The sequence below is a fragment of the Colobus angolensis genome, unplaced genomic scaffold (genome assembly GCF_000951035.1).
Source record: "Colobus angolensis palliatus isolate OR3802 unplaced genomic scaffold, Cang.pa_1.0 Scaffold20, whole genome shotgun sequence".
NCBI lineage: Eukaryota > Metazoa > Chordata > Mammalia > Primates > Cercopithecidae > Colobus > Colobus angolensis.
Window position 1 is genome coordinate 15,334,900 of NW_012115155.1, and position 23,321 is coordinate 15,358,220.

At 34.9% G+C, this 23,321-nt stretch overlaps 1 protein-coding gene across 1 annotated transcript in view; it reads right to left on the reverse strand.

Annotated features, from left to right (window-relative positions):
* The window catches only part of LOC105511570 (inactive dipeptidyl peptidase 10), a 186,989-nt gene that overhangs the window by 108,539 nt on the left and 55,129 nt on the right, over positions 1-23,321 (reverse strand). The window contains exon 4 of the mRNA XM_011941728.1: positions 2,109-2,229. Coding sequence (XP_011797118.1) covers positions 2,109-2,229 — 121 coding nt within the window. The remainder of the gene's footprint in view (positions 1-2,108; positions 2,230-23,321) is intronic.

Sequence of the window (23,321 nt, forward strand, 5' to 3'; positions counted from 1 at the left end):
CCTGGATCATAGCTCATTGCAGCTTTCAACTCCCGAGCTCAAGCAATCCTCTCATTAGCAATCCTCTCTCTTCAGCTGGGAACACAGGTGCATGCCACCACATCTGGCTAATTTCTTAAATTATTTAGTAGAAATGAGAAACTTGCTTTGTTGCCTAGGCTGGTATGGAACTCCTGGCTTTGAATAATTCTCCCACCTTGGCCTCCCAAAGTGCTGAGATTACAGGCTTGAGCTACTGTAGTTGGCCAGGGTTTCTCCTTTAGAAAAATGCTTGCAAATCTCTAGAATGGTATCATTCCTTTGTTCTGCCATAGAATTATGTGTTGACTAAGATTCAACTACTTACCACACTGCATTAACATGGTTTCTTCATCTGTCAGGGTGTCACACAGTAACGATAATATTTTGAAGAAAAAGGACACGTCTTAGTCTTCGCACTTCAATTAACTCCTGCTACCTAGATTGCCAGAACTAACCAGATTTTAAATGTGTTCTCCACCTGTTTATTAAATTCTGGGGGCCATTCCAGTCCCCTCCAGTAATTTATCTCTTTGAAATAGAAAAGCCAAATTTAGATTCTGTCACTCTCAACCAATGAACTCTCCTTACCTGTGTATTTCTTTTTCTAATATACACTTTCACAGCATACTTATTGTTGATATTTTCCTGAAGCTCTCACTGCTCTTCACAATGAATTGTAGCCTCTAAAAATCTTATTTGATGCTGGCATGTACACAGAAATCTATTATAGATATAAATATACATGTACACATATACATATAAATCTCAAGGGTTACATCTCTTCCTTAATAAATTAGCTCCACCGGCCGGGCGCAGTGGCTCAAGCCTGTAATCCCAGCACTTTGGGAGGCCGAGACGGGCGGATCACGAGGTCAGGAGTTCGAGACCATCCTGGCTAACACGGTGAAACCCCGTCTCTACTAAAAAATACAAAAAACTAGCCGGGCAAGGTGGCGGGCACCTGTAGTCCCAGCTACTCGGGAGGCTGAGGCAGGAGAATGGCATAAACCCGGGAGGCAGAGCTTGCAGTGAGCTGAGATCCGGCCACTGCACTCCAGCCCGGGTGACAGAGCGAGACTCCGTCTCAAAAAAATAAAAAAATAAATAAATAAATAAGCTCCACCTAACAAAATATTTCACATAAATACATGATCTATCAGAGCAGTACTTTTTGCTCCGCCTTTTATCTTAGCACCTAGACACCCATCTGGAATACAGTAGGCCTTCAATGATATTATTTGAGTGACAGAATGAATGAATGAATAATTGGTCTAAATTATTCACTTTTCTTATAGAATTAAAAATACCTATTCTGAGGTAGAGAGATTACATTTGCAAATACTACCCATGAAATAAAATTCACTTTTTGTATGAGTCATAGCTTTATAATTTATACTAAAGTAGACTTACTTTCAATCTTGACATATTTTGCCAAAATCAGCCGAAACGTCTGAAAAATAGGTAATAAACTCAAACTTTGAGTCTTCCCCAGGCAATCTGTATCTAGAACTCAGCTGATAATTGGTACGTGATAAAAACTGAATAACTTTTCATCACCTGATTTATTTTTATATTCTCAGCTATTACTAAAACTTGATTCAATAGATATTGAAAATAACTCTTTATGTGGGTTTTATTTTGCTCCCTCTGTAATAGCTTATAAAGTGTGACAGAATGTCCCTAATGGAAATAACTAAAATCAGGTGGCTTTTTATGCATTTTTTTTTTTAGAAATAAAGGTTTCTGTTTCTTCTTTTCCAGAGAGTCAGAAAAAAATTCAGCACCTAATTCTAAAGTGATGTAAGGTAACCATTTACTTTCATTAGTTGTCCTCACAAATAATATCTATCTAGCCTATATGTACATGTATATACCAAATGTGGAATCATATAAGCAGATGTAAATCACAACCACACAAAATATAAGCGCATGCAAAGATATGAAAGCATGAGGGCAATTGTGAGAGGAAATGAGAAGAAATTGTACTGTAAGTATTGCTCTGGAATGAACAGATTTTTTTTTTTTTGGTAGATTTTGTATAAAAAGATGTCATTTGTTTCTTTTGAAACTAAATCTGATCAACTCACCTTCATATAACCAGTCAGCAATCCCATTAAAAATTATTTCTTCTTTTCCAGAAGATGTCAGTCGCAATGAACTGCTCTTTATATCAGGTTGATAGTAGATATTATTTTCAAAAATATAAATCTGGATCAGGAAACATGTGAAACAAACAAAAAACCCACCACGTTAGGATGTCTTTTGAAACTTTAGTATTACAGAATGATCACTGAATAGCCATGTTGTATTATTTACCGCTTCAAGTTGTTTTTATTTAAGGCATATGTTTTTATTGCTTTCAATTATTAATGCCGTTTTCTGTTTTATTGTATCAATATCAAGTTGTCATTTGGAAATTCCATGGCACTTGGTATTGACGTTTTTAAATCCATATTTTTAGCAACAATATTTCAACTACGTAATAATTTCTCTCCATACCACAAAATTGGTTTGGCTTTGAGATAACATTTAGCATACTCGAGAGACTGATAACTGTAACTATAAGCCATCTTAGTAATGCCAACTGACTGTTTGAAGAGCTTCAATGTGGGGTCTTTACTTTTACAAAAATGCATTTGGTGATCGATAAAATAATCTCTAGATAATCTCTCTGATTCTATCCAGCTCAGCTCACAGATTCACTGATGGTAGAAACGATAATAAAATTCCTTTGAACTGATAAGTGGAACACAGCTTCCAGTGCACCCGTCTTGGCAACTCTTTTGTAAATAGCACAGCAATAATAACCTTGTAACTGAGAGTTCCAGAAAGAGTTTTAATTTGAATATATCACAGAGTCTGCCAAAATAATATCAACAATAGCCCCAACAACAGGAATAAACTAAATAAGTCAGGATGTGCCTATGATATAGATAATTCAGGATAAAATTTTTTATAATTCACTTTACAATGTCTTCAATGCCCAGTATTTGAAACTGTTGACCCATGTGGTATTATAACCTTCCACAGAACCATGTTTCTGTGGTTAGGGGAAGCAGAACATTGTCCAGGGCAAGCCAAATTGCTGTTTAGATCAAATATTCTACTAAGAAGGTGAAAGATGGCATAGGGCCCATGTATCTTAGCATGCTATAGAATCAATACACAATAGCGAATAGAGAAAACACAAGAACTTCCAAAACAATTGTCTGAATAATTACGAGGCCCTAGGTTTTAAATCTTGGTGTGCACAGTGACAACAGCAATTTTAATATCTAGAACATTTCATGGATATTCTATTTTAATTCTGGTGATTTAACAAGCATTTACAGGTGGGTGTATTTAACTATTAATTCCACCACTACAACAGGATCTTTTGTATATCACAGGTGAGAATCTCAATATCAGAGTAAGAAAGCAAAAATAAATGAAAACAATGAAAGGAGGGTACTGCCAGGTGCTTAAAAGCATGGGCTTTATAGCCAGCCAGCCAAAATTTAAAATCCTAATGACCTTCATAGCATTCTTAACCTTTCTAAATCTCAGTCCTCTACTTTATAAAATGCAAATAATGCTCACACATACCTTACAGATCTGTGGTGAAGAATAAATGAGATGATGAATACAGAATAAAGAATACATTGGGCTATTACTAAAAGCAGAGTGGCCTGTATACAAGATAACCTGCTTCAGAATGTTAAGAGTTTGGGGGACAACAAACTCCAAGTCAAAATGAAACCTCTACAGCTTTAGCTGATATGTAAATCATCCCAATGTTTGGCTGGTAGAGTACACATTATATTAGTTAAATATGTATTAGGAGTAGCAGCAGAATAGTAGCAGCAATAGTGGTAGTATTAATAGTAGGAAGGCAGGGGACATGGAGGAGGAGAGAGATATTAACAAATGAGATTTATTGCTTTCACCTCAGTTAGAAAGTTCTCAAGTGAGACAATGAAACAGGAAATAAGCTTATTATTGAAATTACGTGGACCACACTTAGGCAAAAGTTTGAGAATTACCTCTCAGGTTCCTTAACACTGGATAGAAGTTGGATTTAATGACTTTCACAATCCCTGACAACTGAGAAAAAATATGAACTTTGTTCTAGCCAACTAAGCTTTACACCTTTTGGATAGTACATCCTCTTGCTTTTCACAAACAGTATACAACACAGGTGCACAACGTTTTCCTTACTTGGAGGAAATGCCTTTCCTGTGCCTGAACCTTCTCGTAGGACTTGTGAGTCATAACAGCACAGATGATGCACACATGGTCTGCTCAGCACCTGTTGCTCTTATTAGGAGTGGAGGTGACCTCACCCAAAGTAATATGGTTCAAAATTCTCAGCTTTCTGAAGGGAATACAATCTAAGTCAAAATAATTAATAAAACCTCCACGACTTCAACAGATGTAAAAATTATCCAAAACTATTGACCAGTAATTACAATTATATTTGACAGATTGGATGATATTCAGAATCCATATGAAACTGACATCTGCTTCAATGTAGAAGAACAAGCAATATGGAATCAGAATTTTAATGCCATGCCACGGAAAGCTGTAATACGAGAGAATGTCCACAAGATGTTTTCTTCAGTGGATAAAAAATAAGTAGCTGTCTTCATGAAAATGTGCATTTTTAATATCCTAATCCCTTTTCAATTATCAAGGTTTATCCTTTCGTTGTAGTTGTTTCAAACAATAATTGAAAACTCGAACTACTACCTTAACAATTTGAGAGCTGCAAGTATTCCCAGGTACTGTCTGAGCATTCTGATGAAATTAGACTGGATCCAAATGACAATCATCAAGGTCTGCATTTAGATTTAAATCACACTGAAAATATGACACACACTAATGCTATTTATCCTAATGTTATTGATTAAACTGTCACAACATTTTATACTATTAATTATTTTCTCCAGTGAGTCACCTGATATGGTTTAGATCTATGTCCCTGCCAAATCTCATTTTGAGATGTAATCCCTAGTGTTGGAGATGAGGCCTGGTGGGAGGTGTTTAGGTCATGAGCATGCATCCCTCACAGCTGGGTGCTGTCCTCACAATATTGAATGGGTTTGTGTGAGATCTGGCTGTTTGGAAGTGTGTGGTGTTCCACCACCCCACTCTGTCTTACTTCTTTTCTAGCCATGTGATATGCCTGCTCCTGCTTCACCTTCTGATATGAGTAAACACCCATGAGGCCTCTCTAGATGCCGAGCAGATGTGTATGCCATGCTTGTACAACCTGCAGAACCTTGAACCACTTAAACCTCTTTTCTTTATAAATTACCTAGTCTCAGGTGTTTATAGCAATGCAAGAACAAACACCACCTAAGCAGCATAACAAATAAAAAGGGAAAGCTGTTTGATGACTTAACTCTTCAATTTGCAGAGTCAGCCAACTTCCCAGTCTTTCAAAGTCAATGGTCTTACTCTACCCATAAAATAATTCAAAATCACACACACACACACACACACACACACACACACACAAATAGAAGAACAATTGAAATACTATGCACTGCATTATGCCAAGTTAGGAAATATGTAATAAATGTTTCAAGGGATATTCGAGTCAATGTATTAGTCAATGTTGCTCATTAACAAATGATTAGACCCAATATACATCACTGCTGGGCAGAAGTCTTTAAGAGCCAATTTTTAATTTGCCACCTTCTCTTCTGCCACAACTACTACCAAATGCACCAGATGCTGGACACCCAGCAACCTGGATTTCTGGATGAACAGCCATTAAGCAGATTCTCTCCACACCCACAAATAACTTGTGATGAGCATGTGGCAAGAAATGAACATTTGATATTAAAGCTTATTAAGATCTTGAGGTCGAGTTCAATTACAGTGTAAATTAGCTTACTGTGAGTGATTCAACCTGTCACAAAGGCTGATATAGACAAAATTTTAGCCATCTTAAAACAAAATAAAAACACAAAATAAAAGAAACATAATTAAACATTAGACCTGTTTTGGCTGAAATATTACTGAAAAGCTATTCTGCATTCAATGATTTGAGTACTTTTCATGACAATTTTAAATTAGAAAATGGTGAATCATTGAAAAATCTCCATGCATGATAATGGTTTGGAAAGATCTGTAAAATTACAGTGAAGTTGAGATCATATTTGCATTCATTCTACCATGGCTTGCTTTCTGGGAAATAAAATTGTAATTAAGAAAGTATCCCCTCCAACACCGGTTGTTTCCTGATTTTTTAATGATGGCCATTCTAACTGGTGTGAGATGGTATCTCACTGTGGTTTTGATTTGCATTTCTCTGATGGCGAGTGATGATGAGCATTTTTTCATGTGTCTGTCAGCTGTATGAATGTCTTCTTTTGAGAAATGTCTGTTCATATCCTTTGCCCACTTTTTGATGGGGTTGTTTGTTTATGTGGAGAAATAGGAACACTTTTACACTGTTGGTGGGATTGTAAACTAGTTCAACCATTATGGAAAACAGTATGGTGATTCCCCAAGGATCTAGAACTAGATGTACCATATGACCCAGCCATCCCACTACTGGGTATATACCCAAAGGATTATAAATTATTCTACTACAAAGACACATGCACACGTATGTTTATTGCGGCGCTATTCACAATAGCAAAGACTTGGAATCAACCCAAATGTCCATCTGTGACAGACTGGATTAAGAAAATGTGGCACATATACACCATGGAATACTATGCAGCCATAAAAAAGGATGAGTTTGCGTCCTTTGTAGGGACATGGATGCAGCTGGAAACCATCATTCTTAGCAAACTATCACAAGAAGAGAAAACCAAACACTGCATGTTCTCACTCATAGGTGGGAACTGAACAATGAGATCATTTGGACTCGGGAAGGGGAACATCACACACTGGGGCCTATCATGGGGAGGGGGGAGGGGGGAGGGATTGCATTGGGGAATTATACCCGATATAAATGATGAATTGATGGGTGCTGACGAGTTGATGGGTGCAGCACACCAACATGGCACAAGTATACATATGTAACAAACCTGCACGTTATGCACATGTACCCTAGAACTTAAAGTATAATTAAAAAAAAAAAAAAAAAAGAAAGTATCCCAGATAATGCCTATTGGTGGCAGGGATGCAGTGAAAACTGCCCTTTTCTAATTTAGTTGTAAAATTATTATGTGTTATGGCCATTTGGGAATGTAATATGGCAATTGCAAACTTAACATATTCCATCTCACCAGCAATCCTAAACCTGGGACCTTGCTGTGTAGAAAAGCAAAACAAAACAACAACAACAAAATACACCAACCTGTAGAGAAAAGCGAGCAGTGATGTTCATTTCAGTCAAAAAGAAGAGTCACAGTGAAAACTCATCATAATTGAATTGAATGCCTCGACAGATTACTATTCATCCACACCATATAAGAACATTCATGACTTGGAGAGAATAAATTTGTGCTTGGAAAAAAATAAAGTTGACTTGGAAGATTTTCATTGAGATATCATCAAGTAACAAAAGCAAGAAAGAAAACCAAAGGAAAACAAAAACAACAAAGAATTCAGTGTGAGCCCATTTTCATACACCAGACAATGACAATACTAACATAAATTTATACTATCAGTAATCTTACTGACACATACACATTGGATGTTGTCTCTTGGTACTCAGCCACACGCCTGACCCTCTATGTTTTTTATTACTGGGGGTGGTTAGAAGCCTGAAATTTACATTTCTAAGACTTTCTTGCAAAATAGTCTTCTTAGCTTCTTTGCTAGTTGGCTTCTAGCTACTTTCTGCAGAAAAGGAGAGAGCTACCAGTCACAGACTGGAAGCATGTGGAAGTGGCTCTGGCATACCAGCTTCAGCAATAGCACCTCAGTGGCAGTGGTGATGGGAATGTAAGCTCCCGGGTCCTGCCTTGATAATAGCAACATGTGTTTATCGGTTCTGCATACCACCACTTTGGCCCCTCCAGCCTTTACAACATTGTGACAATTATCTGTATTAAATCTCTTCTATCTGAATCACTAGAGTAATATCGGTTTTCCTGTTTGGAAACCCTTACTGAAACTGTACAAAAATGTATGAATATAGTTGCTTGGACAGTAGAGTCATGCACTGCATTACAATATTTTGGTATTGTAACAGACCATGCACACGAGGGTGGTCCATGAGACTATAATACTCTATTTTTGCTATATCTTTTCTACGTTTCTATATGTGTGACACAAAGATACATACCATTGTGTTGCAGGTGCCCACAATATTCAGTACAGTAACATGCTGTGCAGGTTTTATAGCTTAGGACCAAGAAGCTGTACCATATAGCCTATTTGTAGCAGGCTACACAAAATAGGTGTGTATAAGTATACCCTACGATGTCCACACAAGGACAAAATTGCCTGACAACACATTTCTCTGAACATATCCCCATCATTAAGTGACACATGACTGTATTTTACAAATACATGAAAGCATGGGGAGACTATGGAAGGATCTGTGTTTGCCTTTTAATATGGATGGATGCACGGTGGGGCACAGAAGCAGAAAGCAGATAGTCAAACAGAAAAGGTTAGGAAGATAGTGTAAAAACTTAAAAAAATCGTCTGTGTGGTAAGAGCACAACATGAAATCTACCCTCTTAAATTTGTAAGCGTACAATGCATCATCGTTGACTGCAGGTATAATGTTGTCCAGTTGATCTCTAGAGTTTACTAATCTCACTTGACTGAAATTCTGTGCATGTTGATAGTAACTTCCCATTTTTCCTTCTCCCTCAGGCCCTTGCAACCACCATTTCACTCTTAAATTCTATATATTTGACTATTTTTGATTCCCCATAAAAGGGGAATCATGCAGTATTTGTCTTTCTGTGCCTGGCTTATTTCACTTAGCATAATGTCTTCAAGGTCCATCTATGTTGTTGCATATGGCACAATTTCCTTCTTTTTAAAGGCTGCATAGTATTCCATTGCATATATATATAGCTCATTACCCATTCATCTGTTGATGGACATTGAGACTGTTTCTACCTCCTGGCTATTGTGAATAGTGCTGCAATGACCATAGGAGTGCTGATAACTCTTTGAGATTCCAATTTAAATTATTTTGAATAAATACCCAGAAATAGCACTACTAGATCATAAGGTAGTTTTATTTTTAATTTTTTGGGGAGCTTTCATGCTGTTTTCACGTAGTACCTGGATTATTTTGTATACTGAACAGTGTATGGGAGTTCCAATTTCTCCACATTTTTACTGACACTTTTTCTTTTTATAATAGCTGTCTTGACAGGTGTGAAGTGATATCTCATTGTGGTTTTGATTTGCATTTCCCTGATGATTAGTCACTGCACTTATTGTTGTACATGACTTCTACAAGTTTATGTATGTAAATTATACATGTTTATGAATAAAGTACCAACGTTAATTTTAGTGATGATATACATATGATGATGTAGTTGCGCTAAAGGTTCAGTTCGCACAAAACCATAGGGCAGCTTGAATGCTAGATCACATAGTTAGAACCTACTTTTTTCAGTTATTGACAAATTTAAATTTGTTATGAGCCATGAGTGTTTAATCAGCTTTAGGAAAGTATTGGGGAAAATAATTGGTGATAGTTACAGAATAGGTGATGGACATGGGGGACTGCTGGCAGAAGAACTATTCAGATATTCTGCCTAACAGGAATTATAATTGGCAAAATGGAGTCATGATTCCTAACCTATGTCTTACATGTATATGCCTAAAATATTTGTGAATTCCAATGCCAATGTTTTAGTATCTCCCACCTGAATCCTTCTAAGGTTCATCTTCCAGAGTCAACCACTGCAGCTCTTTTTAGCACCGGTTGCATATCCTTCAACACATATGAAGTTCTCACCTTTTTCCCTGCCTAATAGAACTTGAACATTCCAGCAACCATATCCTCAGCTCCTTTTGTCTCCTGGCCCACCAGCCATATTCCAGCCTTACCATGGCCCCTGACAAAACATGTGCTTCAAAATGTATCTGGAACCTTAGGCCTTTTGTTTTATGAGGTAAAAATTGGATTTCATTATTTTTTTTAGTCATGCCAGTTTATAAATGTCTTTAAGAACACATTTTAGAATAAACTAAATATTTGTCTTTAAATTTGGTGTAATATTGTCTTGGAAATAAATGAGACACATGGAAATTCTTCAGTGAAATAGAATCACTATTAGTTTCTATTTCACATAGAAACCTCCAACATGCTATATTTTATTTCAATAAATTAAAAAAGCATCATCATATAGACTATTAAAACATATAAATATATTTATAGTTATCTTTTATCAGAGAAAGATATTATAAGAATAAGACACCTTGAATTCCATCACATACATAGGATGTTGCAAAACCTTTAAATCTGTTTAATAAATATGAATTTTTGAAATATTTAAGACGTAATTTTAAATGGATCATTGAATATTGAAAAAATGTTTCCTCCTCTAAGCAATATGCTACATTTTATTCTGGAAACCATTTGGAGGAATTACTCTTTAAAATCTTGATGTATAAACTGATAAATGAAAAGTGCTTATTTTGATTTATATCATTTAGATTCTTTTGGTAGTATGAGTGAATATAAGCAAATACACACACAAAATATTTTGGTATTATAATTAGAATGGCTAAAATGAAAAAGAGAGCCACTCGTAAGTGTTGTCAAGGATGTGAAGCAATTGGAACTCTCATGCACTGCTGGTGGAAGAATAAATCGGTACGATCAAATTGTAAATCCTTTTAGCAGTTCTTACCAAAGCAGAGCATAGGACTGGCTCAGGAATTCCACTGTAAGGTATACACCTAACAGAAACAGATGTGGGTAGATAGATAGATTTCTGTATCTGTGCTTTCTGTATCAAAAGACACATGTGAAACTGTTCTTAGTAATGCTATTTGTGATAGTCAATAATGATGTTACAAATCAGGATAATGATTACCCTTGTGGGTAAATAGTAACTGATTGATGTCAGAATAGAAGCTTTTCAATTGTGTGAACAATATTCTGTTTCTGCTCTGGGCACCATGCAAATGGAAGTATTCACAAGGATCAGTTCTGCACATTTTGTTGCATGCATGCTAATATAAACTTAAAGCAAAAGGAAAAATGTTATATAGAACATATATTAGCATTTATACTTCATTAAGAATATTACCATAAAGACTTATCAAAATTTACTGAAAGCCACAATGCAGCATTCAACTTTACTTTTTATAAAATTCTGTTTCTGTAATTTGTCAGTATACAATAAATTGTGTGTGTCCATTTATATAATGCAAAGCAAAGCTAGGAGCACAAGTTAAACAGTTTGATTACCTCTGACATTTTGGCCTTAAATAAATCTCTCTGTTGGTTATAAAGTACTGCTTTCATATCTCTATAGAACCATCTCTGAGACAGAACAACTCATTCAAATCACTCATGTCACCTTTGCATCAGTACCTGACATTCTAGAAATAGAATCACTATCAGGAAACTATTATCCCTTGACATTTGCAATTATTCATATCAGGAAGCCCTTCCAAAGAGTTCTTATTTCTTAAAACCTTTGCAGCACTTTATGCATTTTCAAAGAAGTGAAATATGTCCCTTTGTCTTAAATTCATAATTATGTAAGTCACTTACCAGTCCTAAAGCCATATCTTTTAATCCATGCTTTTTAGGAGAAAAATGGATACCAGACAAAAGTTAGCAAAAAGACCAACTCCAACTCCAATAAAGGGAATATAAGGAATATAATAACAGACTTTCTCTTGGCTATGTCAGTTCATAAAACTTATTTAGCATAAGAGGAGACCTTGTGATGAATAAATCATTTTGGTAATTGAAAACATTAAGAAAAATATTTACAGGCCCCAAGAAATAAACTGGAATCTACAGGAGACAAACAGTCATCAATATTATAACTGTTATTTAAAAATCCCTTATGTGTTGATTTATGTGGGTCAAAGTGCTAGAGGATGGTTTTATCTAATCATTGCATATCCATTTTCTTCTCTACCCAACTTTCTACTTTTTCACTTTTCCTTTACCACCCCATTGTCATGCCTTATTTTCCTTCTTCAAGCCCATTATCATGTAGCAAATATGTATCAGGCATCTCCTATGTGCTAGGCCCTGTGCTGAGTCTTGAGGTTATAAAGATTAAAAAAATAGAAGATCTTATGTTCTAATGTGACTTTTCATTACAAATATACACAAATTAATATAGATATGGAGAATATAGAAAAGTAAAACCAATGGATGAGGGCATTAATTTAGCAGAAAATGTTAATGCCTAATATGAGTGATTGCAGTAGAACTCAAAATGGAAAATAAAAATAAAAGCAAGATTTTTAGTAAAGAAAAAAATACAGAAAAAAAGAGATCTAAGAAATGTAGAAATAGTAGAGAACTAAATGACAACTATATTATCTGAAAGATAACTTTTTTCATGGTTCCGTAGAAAAATGAAATTTCTATCAGGAGACATGAGATCTCATCCTGACAATGTCAATTGCTCTTTGTAATATTTGGGCAATCATGTTACTTCATCTCTCTGAGTCTGTGTTCTCATTTGTAAAAACGCGATACTAATACTTCTCACGGTTGTCCACAGGTTTAAATAAAACAAAATCAGGTCATGGACATTGGTCAGTGTACCCGTACATAGATGTTTGATTTTTTTTTTTTTTAATTGCTGGAAGCTAGTGGTAAGTAATTTGACGCAAAATACAAAATACATAATTATAATTTAGAAAGAATCAAACATTTTTATCCAGTTACCCTGAAAATATGTATATGCTTTAAAAGATGTTAAATTAATGACCACACACCCATTTTCTCTATACCGGATACCTACTATACATTTTTTTCCTCTTATTTGGCTCCTCTACATCTGACTTCCCTTTCTATTTTGGAGGATCCTTGTATTATGTGAGCATCCGTGGGAAGTACAACCCAGTCTTTAATCATAAGACAAAATCCAGATAAAATATCCCTAGGTTGTGCCCCCACCCTGGACCCTGAATTTTGAGAAAATAAAACTGTAATTGAAAAATTATTCACAAAAGCACAGCAGACCCTCAGTATCCAGCAAGGGTGGTGTGGTTCATGCCCATTAATGTGGCTTCCAGTTGCAGCATCCTAATCAGATTTTCCTCAACACATTCCTATGTTCAAAAATGTGTGGGCCCTCCTAACTCCTGTTCATTTTCCAGTTCTGAAATTCCAACTTTCTTTTTGATTCCGAGAGCTTATAGATATATTTTTAACGAGTTCATTTTCTCTTGAAGTAAGCCTGAGTCTCTTTCTGTTGCTTACTTCCAGGCATCCTAATTAGAAGGTGGCATGCAACAGTTTAACCTTCAAAGCCTCAATGTTAAGAAAGCCCTTCACTGTCATTTCTGTTGGTAGTGAGCTGAATTAACTCCTCTTTCTTCCCAGGTGGGTGTCCCTCCCTCTCATTCATCCAAAGATTAATAGCAAGTATCTTGCATATGCATTTCAGCCTCTGACACTAAATTAATTTGTTTTTACATTTGTATTGTAACTCTTTGTATTTCAAATGGGGATTCCAAAATTCTTGTAAAAAATTCCATAAAGAATGAGGGACACTAAAAGAAATTCTCATATGCTTATCAATAGGTTTGTGCCTAATGCTTTTCCAGTTTATGGGCATGCTGATAAGAAAACAAATTGAAAAATGCAGAAGGTGGAACCAGACTTGGTTATCTCCCATGCACATTTTTCCCACAGCTCTTGACTTTTTATACTACTTCATGAAATTTCAAGGCATCTTTGGTCACAAATGAAAAAATATTGTTTGTTTGGGTTTTTTTGCAATACAGAAACATCCAAACATTTTTTACTATATTCTTCAAACACAATGTATACCAGTAAAACAATCATAGAAAAGTGAACTTGGTTCCAAAATGCCCATGTCCAGAATTAACCTATTCCTTTTAGTATTCTTATGAACTTAAATTTAATTGAACCAATGATGACTGAGGATGAGAATCACTTAAATTCAAGAATAACTTAGGATCCAAAATAAAAAGCAGTTAGAATACTTCCCTCAGTCTTTTTCTCCCTATGAGATTCTATAGAATTGGCTATCGCTTGTACTTCAGTTCATCTGTAGGTTACAATGGGATACAACTACATACTACCTACGATGTATACATGACTATATCACAATATACCCTAATCACTTTTAATTTGAGGGTGAAAAGTATGTCAAAAGGTATTCAACAGAGTGATTTCTAATTCTCAGTAATTCATGTTGGGTTGTTTGCAATAAATTATTCCCTGTTGTTCCTCCCTTCAGTTTTAACTGCATTTTCCAATATAACAAAAGAGAAGCTGTCTGCTAGTGTTTTCATTGATATTGTCCAATTCAATGACACCAACAATATTGTATTACTACACGTTCCACAAAGAAGAAAAACCAAACTCTTTAGGCTGAAATTACCAGCAAAGTATATGGTTTAGAATGGATCTCTTAATCCATCTATAAGGTAGCTTCTGGCTTAGCGAACCGCATTCATTTGCCATTGCATAAATGTGAATCAATGTCTGTATTTGTATTATTTTCTTCTTCATTGGAGAAGACATTGATACACAAAACAAAAAAGCTACCTTGGTCAGAACACCTAGGTAGACTTCTTGGAAAAAGAGCACTTTTGTCAAATGTTAATGCCAAATGATATTGTAAGTTTCATATCATTTAAAGAAACATGTAAATATATATTTGCTATTTGGAAGAAATGCTTTTAAAATGAATTAATAAAGAAAATGTAAAGATAAAAGAAAAAAGAAAAGTGTGCATGTGTACAATTGTGCGGGTATGCACGGAGACGTGAGGATTATACAGTTTACTCATTCCTATACAGTTTCACTGCAGTCCTAATGTGCCCGTGAAACAACAGCAACCAAGTCACAGCCCCTGTTGCTGAACAATTCATACTTTAACATGAGAAAGATAAGGAAGAGCTAACAAATTTACCAAATATGGTATGGTATGTTTATAATATAGTGAAGCATAAAGTGTTATTGGAATCTGAGGGAAGGTCATGAAACAGTCTGAATCTGGTTGAGAGATGGGAAGGTCAAAAAAAAAAGGCTTCAGATGAGCCATGGTATTTTAGCTGGGCCAACAAATTCCAGTAGATTTTTATTTTTATTTTCTTTTATTATTATTTATTTATTTATTTATTTATTTATTTATTTATCTATTTATCTATTTATTTATTTATTTATTGAGATGGAGTTTTGCTCTTATTGCTCAGGCTGGAGTGCATTGGTGCAACCTTGGCTTACTGCAACCTCCGCCTCCTGGGTTCAAGTGATTCTCCTGCCTCAGCCTCCTAAGCAGCTGGGATTACAGGCATGTGCCACCATGCCTGGATAATTTTGTGTTTTTAGTAGAGATGGGGTTTCTCCATGTTTGTCAGACTGGTCTCAAACTCCTGACCTCAGGTGATCCACCTGTCTTGACTTCCCAAAGTGCTGGGATGACAAGCATGAGCCACTGAGTCTGGCTTTTTATAAATTTTATTTTTTAGATTTATTTTCATTTTCATTTTTATTTTTTCTTTTTGAGACAAAGTCTTGCTCTGTCTCCCAGGCTGGAGTGTGATGGCACGATCTCGGCTCACTCCTACGTCTCCCTCTCAGGTCAAGAGATTCTTATGCCTCAGCCTCCCAAGTAGCTGGGACTACAGGTGCCCGTTGCCATGACTGGCTAATTTTTGTATATTTTTAGTAGAAATGGGGTTTCACCATCTTGGCCAGGCTGGTCTTGAACTCCTGACCTCGTGATCCACCTGCCTTGGCCTCCCAAAGTGTTGGGATTATAGGCTTGAACCACTGCGCCCATCCAGTAGATTTTTCTAAGCAGAGAAAGGGCTATTCCAAGTAGAGAAACTAGTATGAGGAAAGGCAGATCAAGATGACACATGTTGAAAATACTGTGTATAGAAAGAACCCAAAGGAAAGAAAGGCACATGTTAAGGCAAAGACATGTATACTAGAGAAAGAGTGGGGTTAAGATACAAATGTAAAAGAAGTATTGGAGAACAAGAGAGATGCAGGGAAAATGCACAAAGATAAAAGGGAGACACTTTCTTTAAAATTGTTTACTATTTGATTATTCTGAAGAGTTCCACCTAAAAACTGGCTAGAAAAATACTGGTCCAATTTTGGAGATACAATGATGGATAAAGAGTCAAGACATTTAAAAATCATGATCCTAAGACCTTTCATTTTATTTTTAATTAATCTGGAAATTATTTTCTTTGCATTCTGCTCTAGTGGAAAACCAGTAAGTGAATAGGATAGCAATAATCTCAACAACACTGTAATATAACAATTAAGGTAAAAGGATATCTCAAACTGAACCTCCAAACACGTTTCCCACATGAGTCTCCTACAGGTATTAGTACAGTGAATAAACAACATGTGCTCAGTTACAATGGACTGTTTTTCACATCAGCCTTTGCTGGAAGGTGGGTGTGGTTCTGTGTGATACTTTAATGTTAGAATAGACTAACCTGAAATGAATAGAAGCAGAAAAGCAAATGTTTAAACAGCTAGACTTTACAGGAAAGTCCAAATTCAGTCTTCAGTGATGACTTGGAATCGTAACTCTTGAAAAGATTTAATGAGATTGGGGAGAAAATGAGCAGTGGGCTTCTGGGGCAGATGACACCAGTGCATAAACATTCTGGCTTTATAAATGGAAGATGGAATAAGAAGAGATTAAAAGAGATGATGGTTTGACATGAAACTAACTTTCATAAAAGTCTCTCTGAAGAGACTTTTGAAATTTCTGATAATGCAAAAGTAACTCATAGAGGGGGAAAAGGAGGAAGAAGATAAAAAGGAGAAAAATGAGAATTGTGGAAGTATACCCAGATACTAAGTTATTTGCTCAGTCTCTCAGGCTGCAGTACAAGTCTCCTGTCCAGAATCCTTCATCACATACTTCAAGAAATATGATGCTTTGCAATAGCATTTATTCTAGAACAAGGAGCTTCAATGAATCCCATTATCACAGCAACTAAGTCCCCCTGACACTAGGTTTAGTGACCCCCTTCCTCACACAGACTATATCACTTAAATCTTTTATGCCACGTATTCCTGTCCACATCAGTCATCCCCAGATTGTAAGCCCTGTTGTCACTAAAAATTGATCCTCCATCAATTTATCATTCCCATAATAATGTTCAATAATCTCTGGCTTTTTATCCATTCACTATTCCAAAACCTTTGCCTCTATATTCTAAAATTGTCACTCCATAAACAACCAACTTACCTCTACTCTCAATTCAATCTCTCCTGAGTGTTCCTTCTCCTTCTTTGCCATAAGTGATGTCTAGGTCTTCCTTGATGACTCAGTTTCCCAGCTGCCCTCTCTCATGACTGCTGCTTGTCAACTCACACCTCAAGATGCTCATTGCTACCTATTGCTTTTTTTTTTTTAACATCAAAACATTTCTACTTCTTTACTAAAAAAAAAAAATTCTCATATGAGGTTCATTCCAGTCAGATTTACTACTGGCATCATATCAATTCTAATAGGCATCATATCAAAAAAATGTGTTTTCATGGTCTAGGGCGGTGTTCAACACACTAGGGTACATAGGCAAAATCTAGTCTGTTCCTCTTTTTGCATAGCATGCAAACTAAAAATGGTTTTTGCAGACTAACATTTGCAATGGACTTGATGACAGAGAATACTTACATGCAACCTGCAAAAACATATTTCATTTATTTCATTTGTAGACTTGTACTATGTAACATTGTACTTATTATTTTATTTTGAATAACTACAATAAAATTTTGTAGCAGTTTGATGTCTATCTTATTGTATAATCACCTATATAACTTTGGTTTTGTCTCTTGTCTTACAAAGCCAAATATATTTACTATATGGTTCCTTACAGAAAAAAAAATGCTGATCCCTAGTGTAGAGTAAAACAACTATAAAACATTGTGTTCAATAAAATTAGACAGTTTCTTTATATATATATATTTTTTAAATTCAGGATTCTTCAAAGCTATTTCTAATTTCATTGCGAATGAGAACTAGGATACTATATTGTATTTTCTAAATTAGGGGTTGCCAACCCCCAGGCCATGGACCATTCTGTGGCCTGTTAGGACCTGGGCTGCACAGCAGGAGGTGAAACGTGGGCTTCATCTGTGCTTATAGCCAGTCCCATCGCTCACATTCCTGCTGGAGCTCCACCTCCTGTCAGATCAGTGGTGGCACTGGATTCTCATAGGAGTGCTAACCCTTTTGTCAACCATGCATGTGAGCTCTCTAGGTGGCATGCTCCTTATGAAATCTAGTTCCTGATGATCTGTCACTGTCTCCCATTACCCCCAGATGGGACTATCTAGATGCAGGCAAACAAGCTCAGGGATCCTACTGATTCTACATTATGATGAGTTGTATAATTATTTCATTACATATTACAATGTTATAATCATAGTAATAAAGTGCACAATAAATGTAATGCTCTTAAATCTCCCAAAGCCATCCCTCCCCTGCCCCAGTCCATGGAAAAAAAATGTTTTCTACAAAACCAGTGCCTGGTGCCCAAAAGGTTGAGAACTGCCGTTCTAAATGTATTAGATAATGATTTAAAAAAAAAAACACAGACCATTTTATAGGTCCAAATATTCTAGGAAAACTCTTAAAAATGCATTTTAAAGTATATCTTCTTAAGTAAAAAATGAACTAATATATGGATCACTATATGTAACCTTAAGAACCAATTATTTTTACAGCTTTCAAATTGCATAACACTTTATGATATGTGTCAACTCAATGTCAGCAAAGTCTAGCAATAAGAACAAATTCATCTTTAAGAAGTTATTTCTGATACCTTTATCTTCTGGGCCTCCTCACATTGCCTTGTTTCAATCAGAATCCACAGAAATCACTCTTATCCATATTATTTACCACCTATGCATCTTTTTCATTCCCACACCTATATAGGATTAGTACTTCAAATCTCCACTCAAAGGACAGTCATTTCAGTGGACTCCATCCCATACAATCACCCTCCTCTTGAATAAATCCATCCTGAATACAACTGCTAGAGTAATCTTAAACTCCATTTTATGTTGGATAAGAATCCAGAGTGACTCTTAATTTATAATCTCTGCAAATGCATAGCCACTATAGCATTCCAGGTCAACCAAGCCAATCCCATTCTTTATGAGTATCCCTCATTTTTCTCATCTTTAATTTCTCTAACAGTATTTACCAAATTGTCCCTAATAGTCTTTGCAAGTAACTTTTTTTTTTGTAAGGTCTCTATTTCTTTTCTGCAAATTGATGTATATAACTTTCAAACCTGAAATTAAGAAACTGTGGTTCTAAGACAGCAAATCCACTATTCATTCCCCTCACCCTATTAAAAAAACGTGTACTCACCTGGCTTTGTCTGCATGTTATTGTGCTATATGAATTTCAGTTTTGCACAAAGTATTTCTTGACTTATCACCTCATGCTTCTAGATTTTAAATATCTCAGCAGTTCAGTTCTTTCATTTTTTTCCAACTGAATTCTCCAGAGTGACTAACACATTACAGATTCTAAAAGCAAACTTCTTATTCTTCAAAAACTCAAGTCCTGTTGTTTTTTTGTGAAAATATTTTCCACATTTTATTAACTAAATTATGACCTTTGGGAGTAATACATGCTACCAACAAAGCAGGATTAGTTAATAAATATTTTATTAACTGCATGATTAAAACTAGATTAGCTACCAAAAGAATACATCTTAGGTTTTAGGAATAAGAATAAAATAACCCCAAATTTTAAAAGCTCATTATGTTCTAGAAAAAAGTTGGAACAATTTTAAGTAATTAATCATTTTGAAGCCTTTTTATAGTGACTCGTTTCAACTTTTCAAATGCATTTGGAATCAAAATGTTAGAAAAAAATATGAACATTGTTTATGAATCCATGATTATCTATTACTGTTTGATGAAAATAAACTACCTCATTTACCACATATCCTTAAATTCTAAAATTGTCTACCAGGCAATCTGATTTTTATCACTAACTAACAACTCAAAGTGCCTTGTGAAAATTATTATTAAGGAAGATAATAAACTCATGTAAAATATAGAAATGTTACAAATGTATAATTTCCTTACTCCCCCACCATTTTTATCATTACAATTGTCACACATTATACATACATAAACACCCCCATACTGTCATTTTTGCTTTTAACAGTGATATGTTTTCTACAGAAATTAAGAGGAAACTTAGTGGTTTATGTTTACTCATATACTTAACATTTCCATCATTCTTCTTTCATTCCTGAAGATCCAAGTTCCCCTAAGATATTATTGTTTTTCACTGAAGAGCATTTTTTGTAGTATAGGTCCCTTATTTTTCTTTAATCGGAAACTGTCTTTATTTCACTTAGATTGTCCATGGTTCTTAATGAGACGTCTGTAAGCATTCTAATGTTGGTCCTTGTTATATGTTGTGTTGTGTCTGTTCACTTCCACAGTTTCTCTTGTTTTCAACAGTTTCACTAACATGTACTTTCTAGGGATTATCCTTGAATATATTGTGTTTGGAGTTCACTGAACACCTTGAATATGTACATTTTTTTTTTATTGCATTTTGGAATTTCTATCGTTTTTGGCAGATATTTTTCCTGCACTGTTCTCTCCTTTTCTTCTGAGATTCCAAGCACCATCTGTTAGTGATTTGCAGTTTTCCTACAGGTCCCTAGGGGTCTGTTTTTCTTTTTCTTTTTTTTTTCCACTTTTGTAAATTTCTCAATTTTTTCAGATTAAATATTGTGTATTGATCTGTGTGCCACAGACTCTGTTCTCTTTCATCTTCATTCTGCTGTTTAGTCCATCCAATTTCTTTTTTATTTCAAATATTGTTTTGAAATTCTAAAAGTGTCCATTTTCTTCTTTTTAATATTCTTTGTCTATCTGTCTATGAACGACACGATATATGAGATATATAAATACATCAATAGATAGATTTAAGATAGGTATATTTGTATGCTGATATAGCCTATGTTTTTATTCCTTATGCATTTATTTTTATGAAGATCAGGAAATACAGTTTGAATAGCAGCTTTAGAGACTTCACCTGAAAATTCTATCATTTATAGTTGAAGTTCAGTCAAACACTTGGCTGAGTTCCTGCATACAGCTAGTTACCCCTCCTCTGACTCTCTCAGGGATCCTTCTCATTCTCTCGCAGTTATAGCCACCCAAAGTCTCTTTCTCTTTCTTCTGCCTACCCAAAGTCTCTTTCTCTTTCTTCTGCCTAAACGACAGCAGGGTTTCCTATTGGAGATTCAGCTCCCTTTATACCCACACTCTGCCTCCACTACAGTTGCCCGTAGGCTAAATCTCTAAACAAAACTAACAAAATGGAGGAATCCTATTTTGTGAGTTATTTTTCTATAAATTTCACTCCCTACGAAAATTTGCCTGGTTTTGTTCAGGCTGGAGTCCTTGGGTAGATTTTTTTGTTGTGTTGGTTTGTTTTAAGGTTTTGTCAGAGTTTATAGCTGAATGTGTCTGAAGATTAATATGTGAGCAATTGCCCTTCCATATCAGGGTTGTAAAACCATTTATTCAACTTTAGTCAAAGTTCTTTTCATTGTGATTGCTCTGAAGTAAAAGGTTATTTTCCAGTACATTCTTCATCATATCCAGGTGCAGTATTTTTATTTTTCCTTTTCAATAAGAATTTATTAATGTCAAGTAAATGATATAATTTTAAAAGGTAAAGTGGTTTATTTCTAGTTTTGATTCTAATTCCAAGAATAAGTATAAAGATCTGAATTATTAATATGTATACAAATTTCATGGTGCTTTCAGGGACAGGTTTTTATGTTAGAGATATAAAATTGGTTAGAACATGGTGAAAATTTACCCCCCAAAAAAGCTCTTTTGGAAGATACTAATTTGAATAATACAAGGGAAATCAAAAAAGTTAGTGGACAAGCTTTGTTTTTCTTAAATGAACAGCCAACTTGACAATCTTCACCCCCATATCGCAGTTTAGTTCTAGGATGTTAGAAACAGTTATTAGGATAATTTTGAAAGAATTAAGAGTTGAGTACCAATTTGTGATGTAATGATCTTCATATTCTACTTCCATTCCAGAGCACATCAGAAACAAATAAGATACTTACCAGGGTCTTTTAACAACCAACTTCAATATTATTAGCAAGTCTTTTCTACTAAGTAGAATTAAGGTCCAAATCACAGTTGCTTTTTAAATTCAGCTTTAAATGTCTAGTCCTTTATATCCCTTGCTCCTCAAATTCTAGTTCCTCTTGTAACACTTAAAACAATATGTAAAACAATAACATTAATGTTAAAGACCATATTACCTATTATCCTACTGCTATAAAACAATAATTATTTTTACTTTAAAATATTGCTTTCCCTATTTTGTCCCTCTGCATCTATATCTATATCTGCATCTATATATCTATATCTGCATCTATATCTATATCTATATCCATATATATAATAATTTGCCACCTTTTTCTTTACTTTGGAAGTTTCTGATGTGTTTTACTTTTCACATGCTATGTTAAGTCATCGATTTTGTATATTAAGTCTCTTTGCTATTCATAATTCTGGAAATATTTAAATAATATATAGACATTTTTGTTTTGGGGGAATGTTTTACCTATTGTAATAAAAAGAACATACTAAGTAATAATATGGACCTTCCTTTTATCACTAGATAGCACTGCTTTCCCGCACATATAGAAGAATCATCAATTCTAATGGCTTCTTAAGAAGTCACTATTTTATTATTTTATGTACCATAGTTTATTTTACTACTCCCATAATAATAATTTAGTTGTGTTCAGTCTTCTATTTTGTTTTTTAAATTACAAATAGTGTTGCAATGAATTTTCTTAATGTATGTCTTGAGACACATGTGTAATATATATTTACAGGATAAAATCTACATTTGGAATCACTAGATATATACTACTATATTACTCATTAGATATATTCTTATTCCAATAAAAAATATGGCATGCACATGCACGCTAGAGTGTGTGTGTGTGTGTGTGTGTGTGTGTGTGTGTGTCTGTAAAATTTGTTTGTTTCTTATTTAATTCATTTATGGTCATAGAATATAATTTGGTATGAATTCAATTCTTTTATATTTATTGATACTTGTTTTATGGCCCAGTGTGTGCACTTAAACATGTCAAGTATTCTGAAATTGTCATGTATAGTGTTCTATTAAAGTCAGTTATGTCAATTT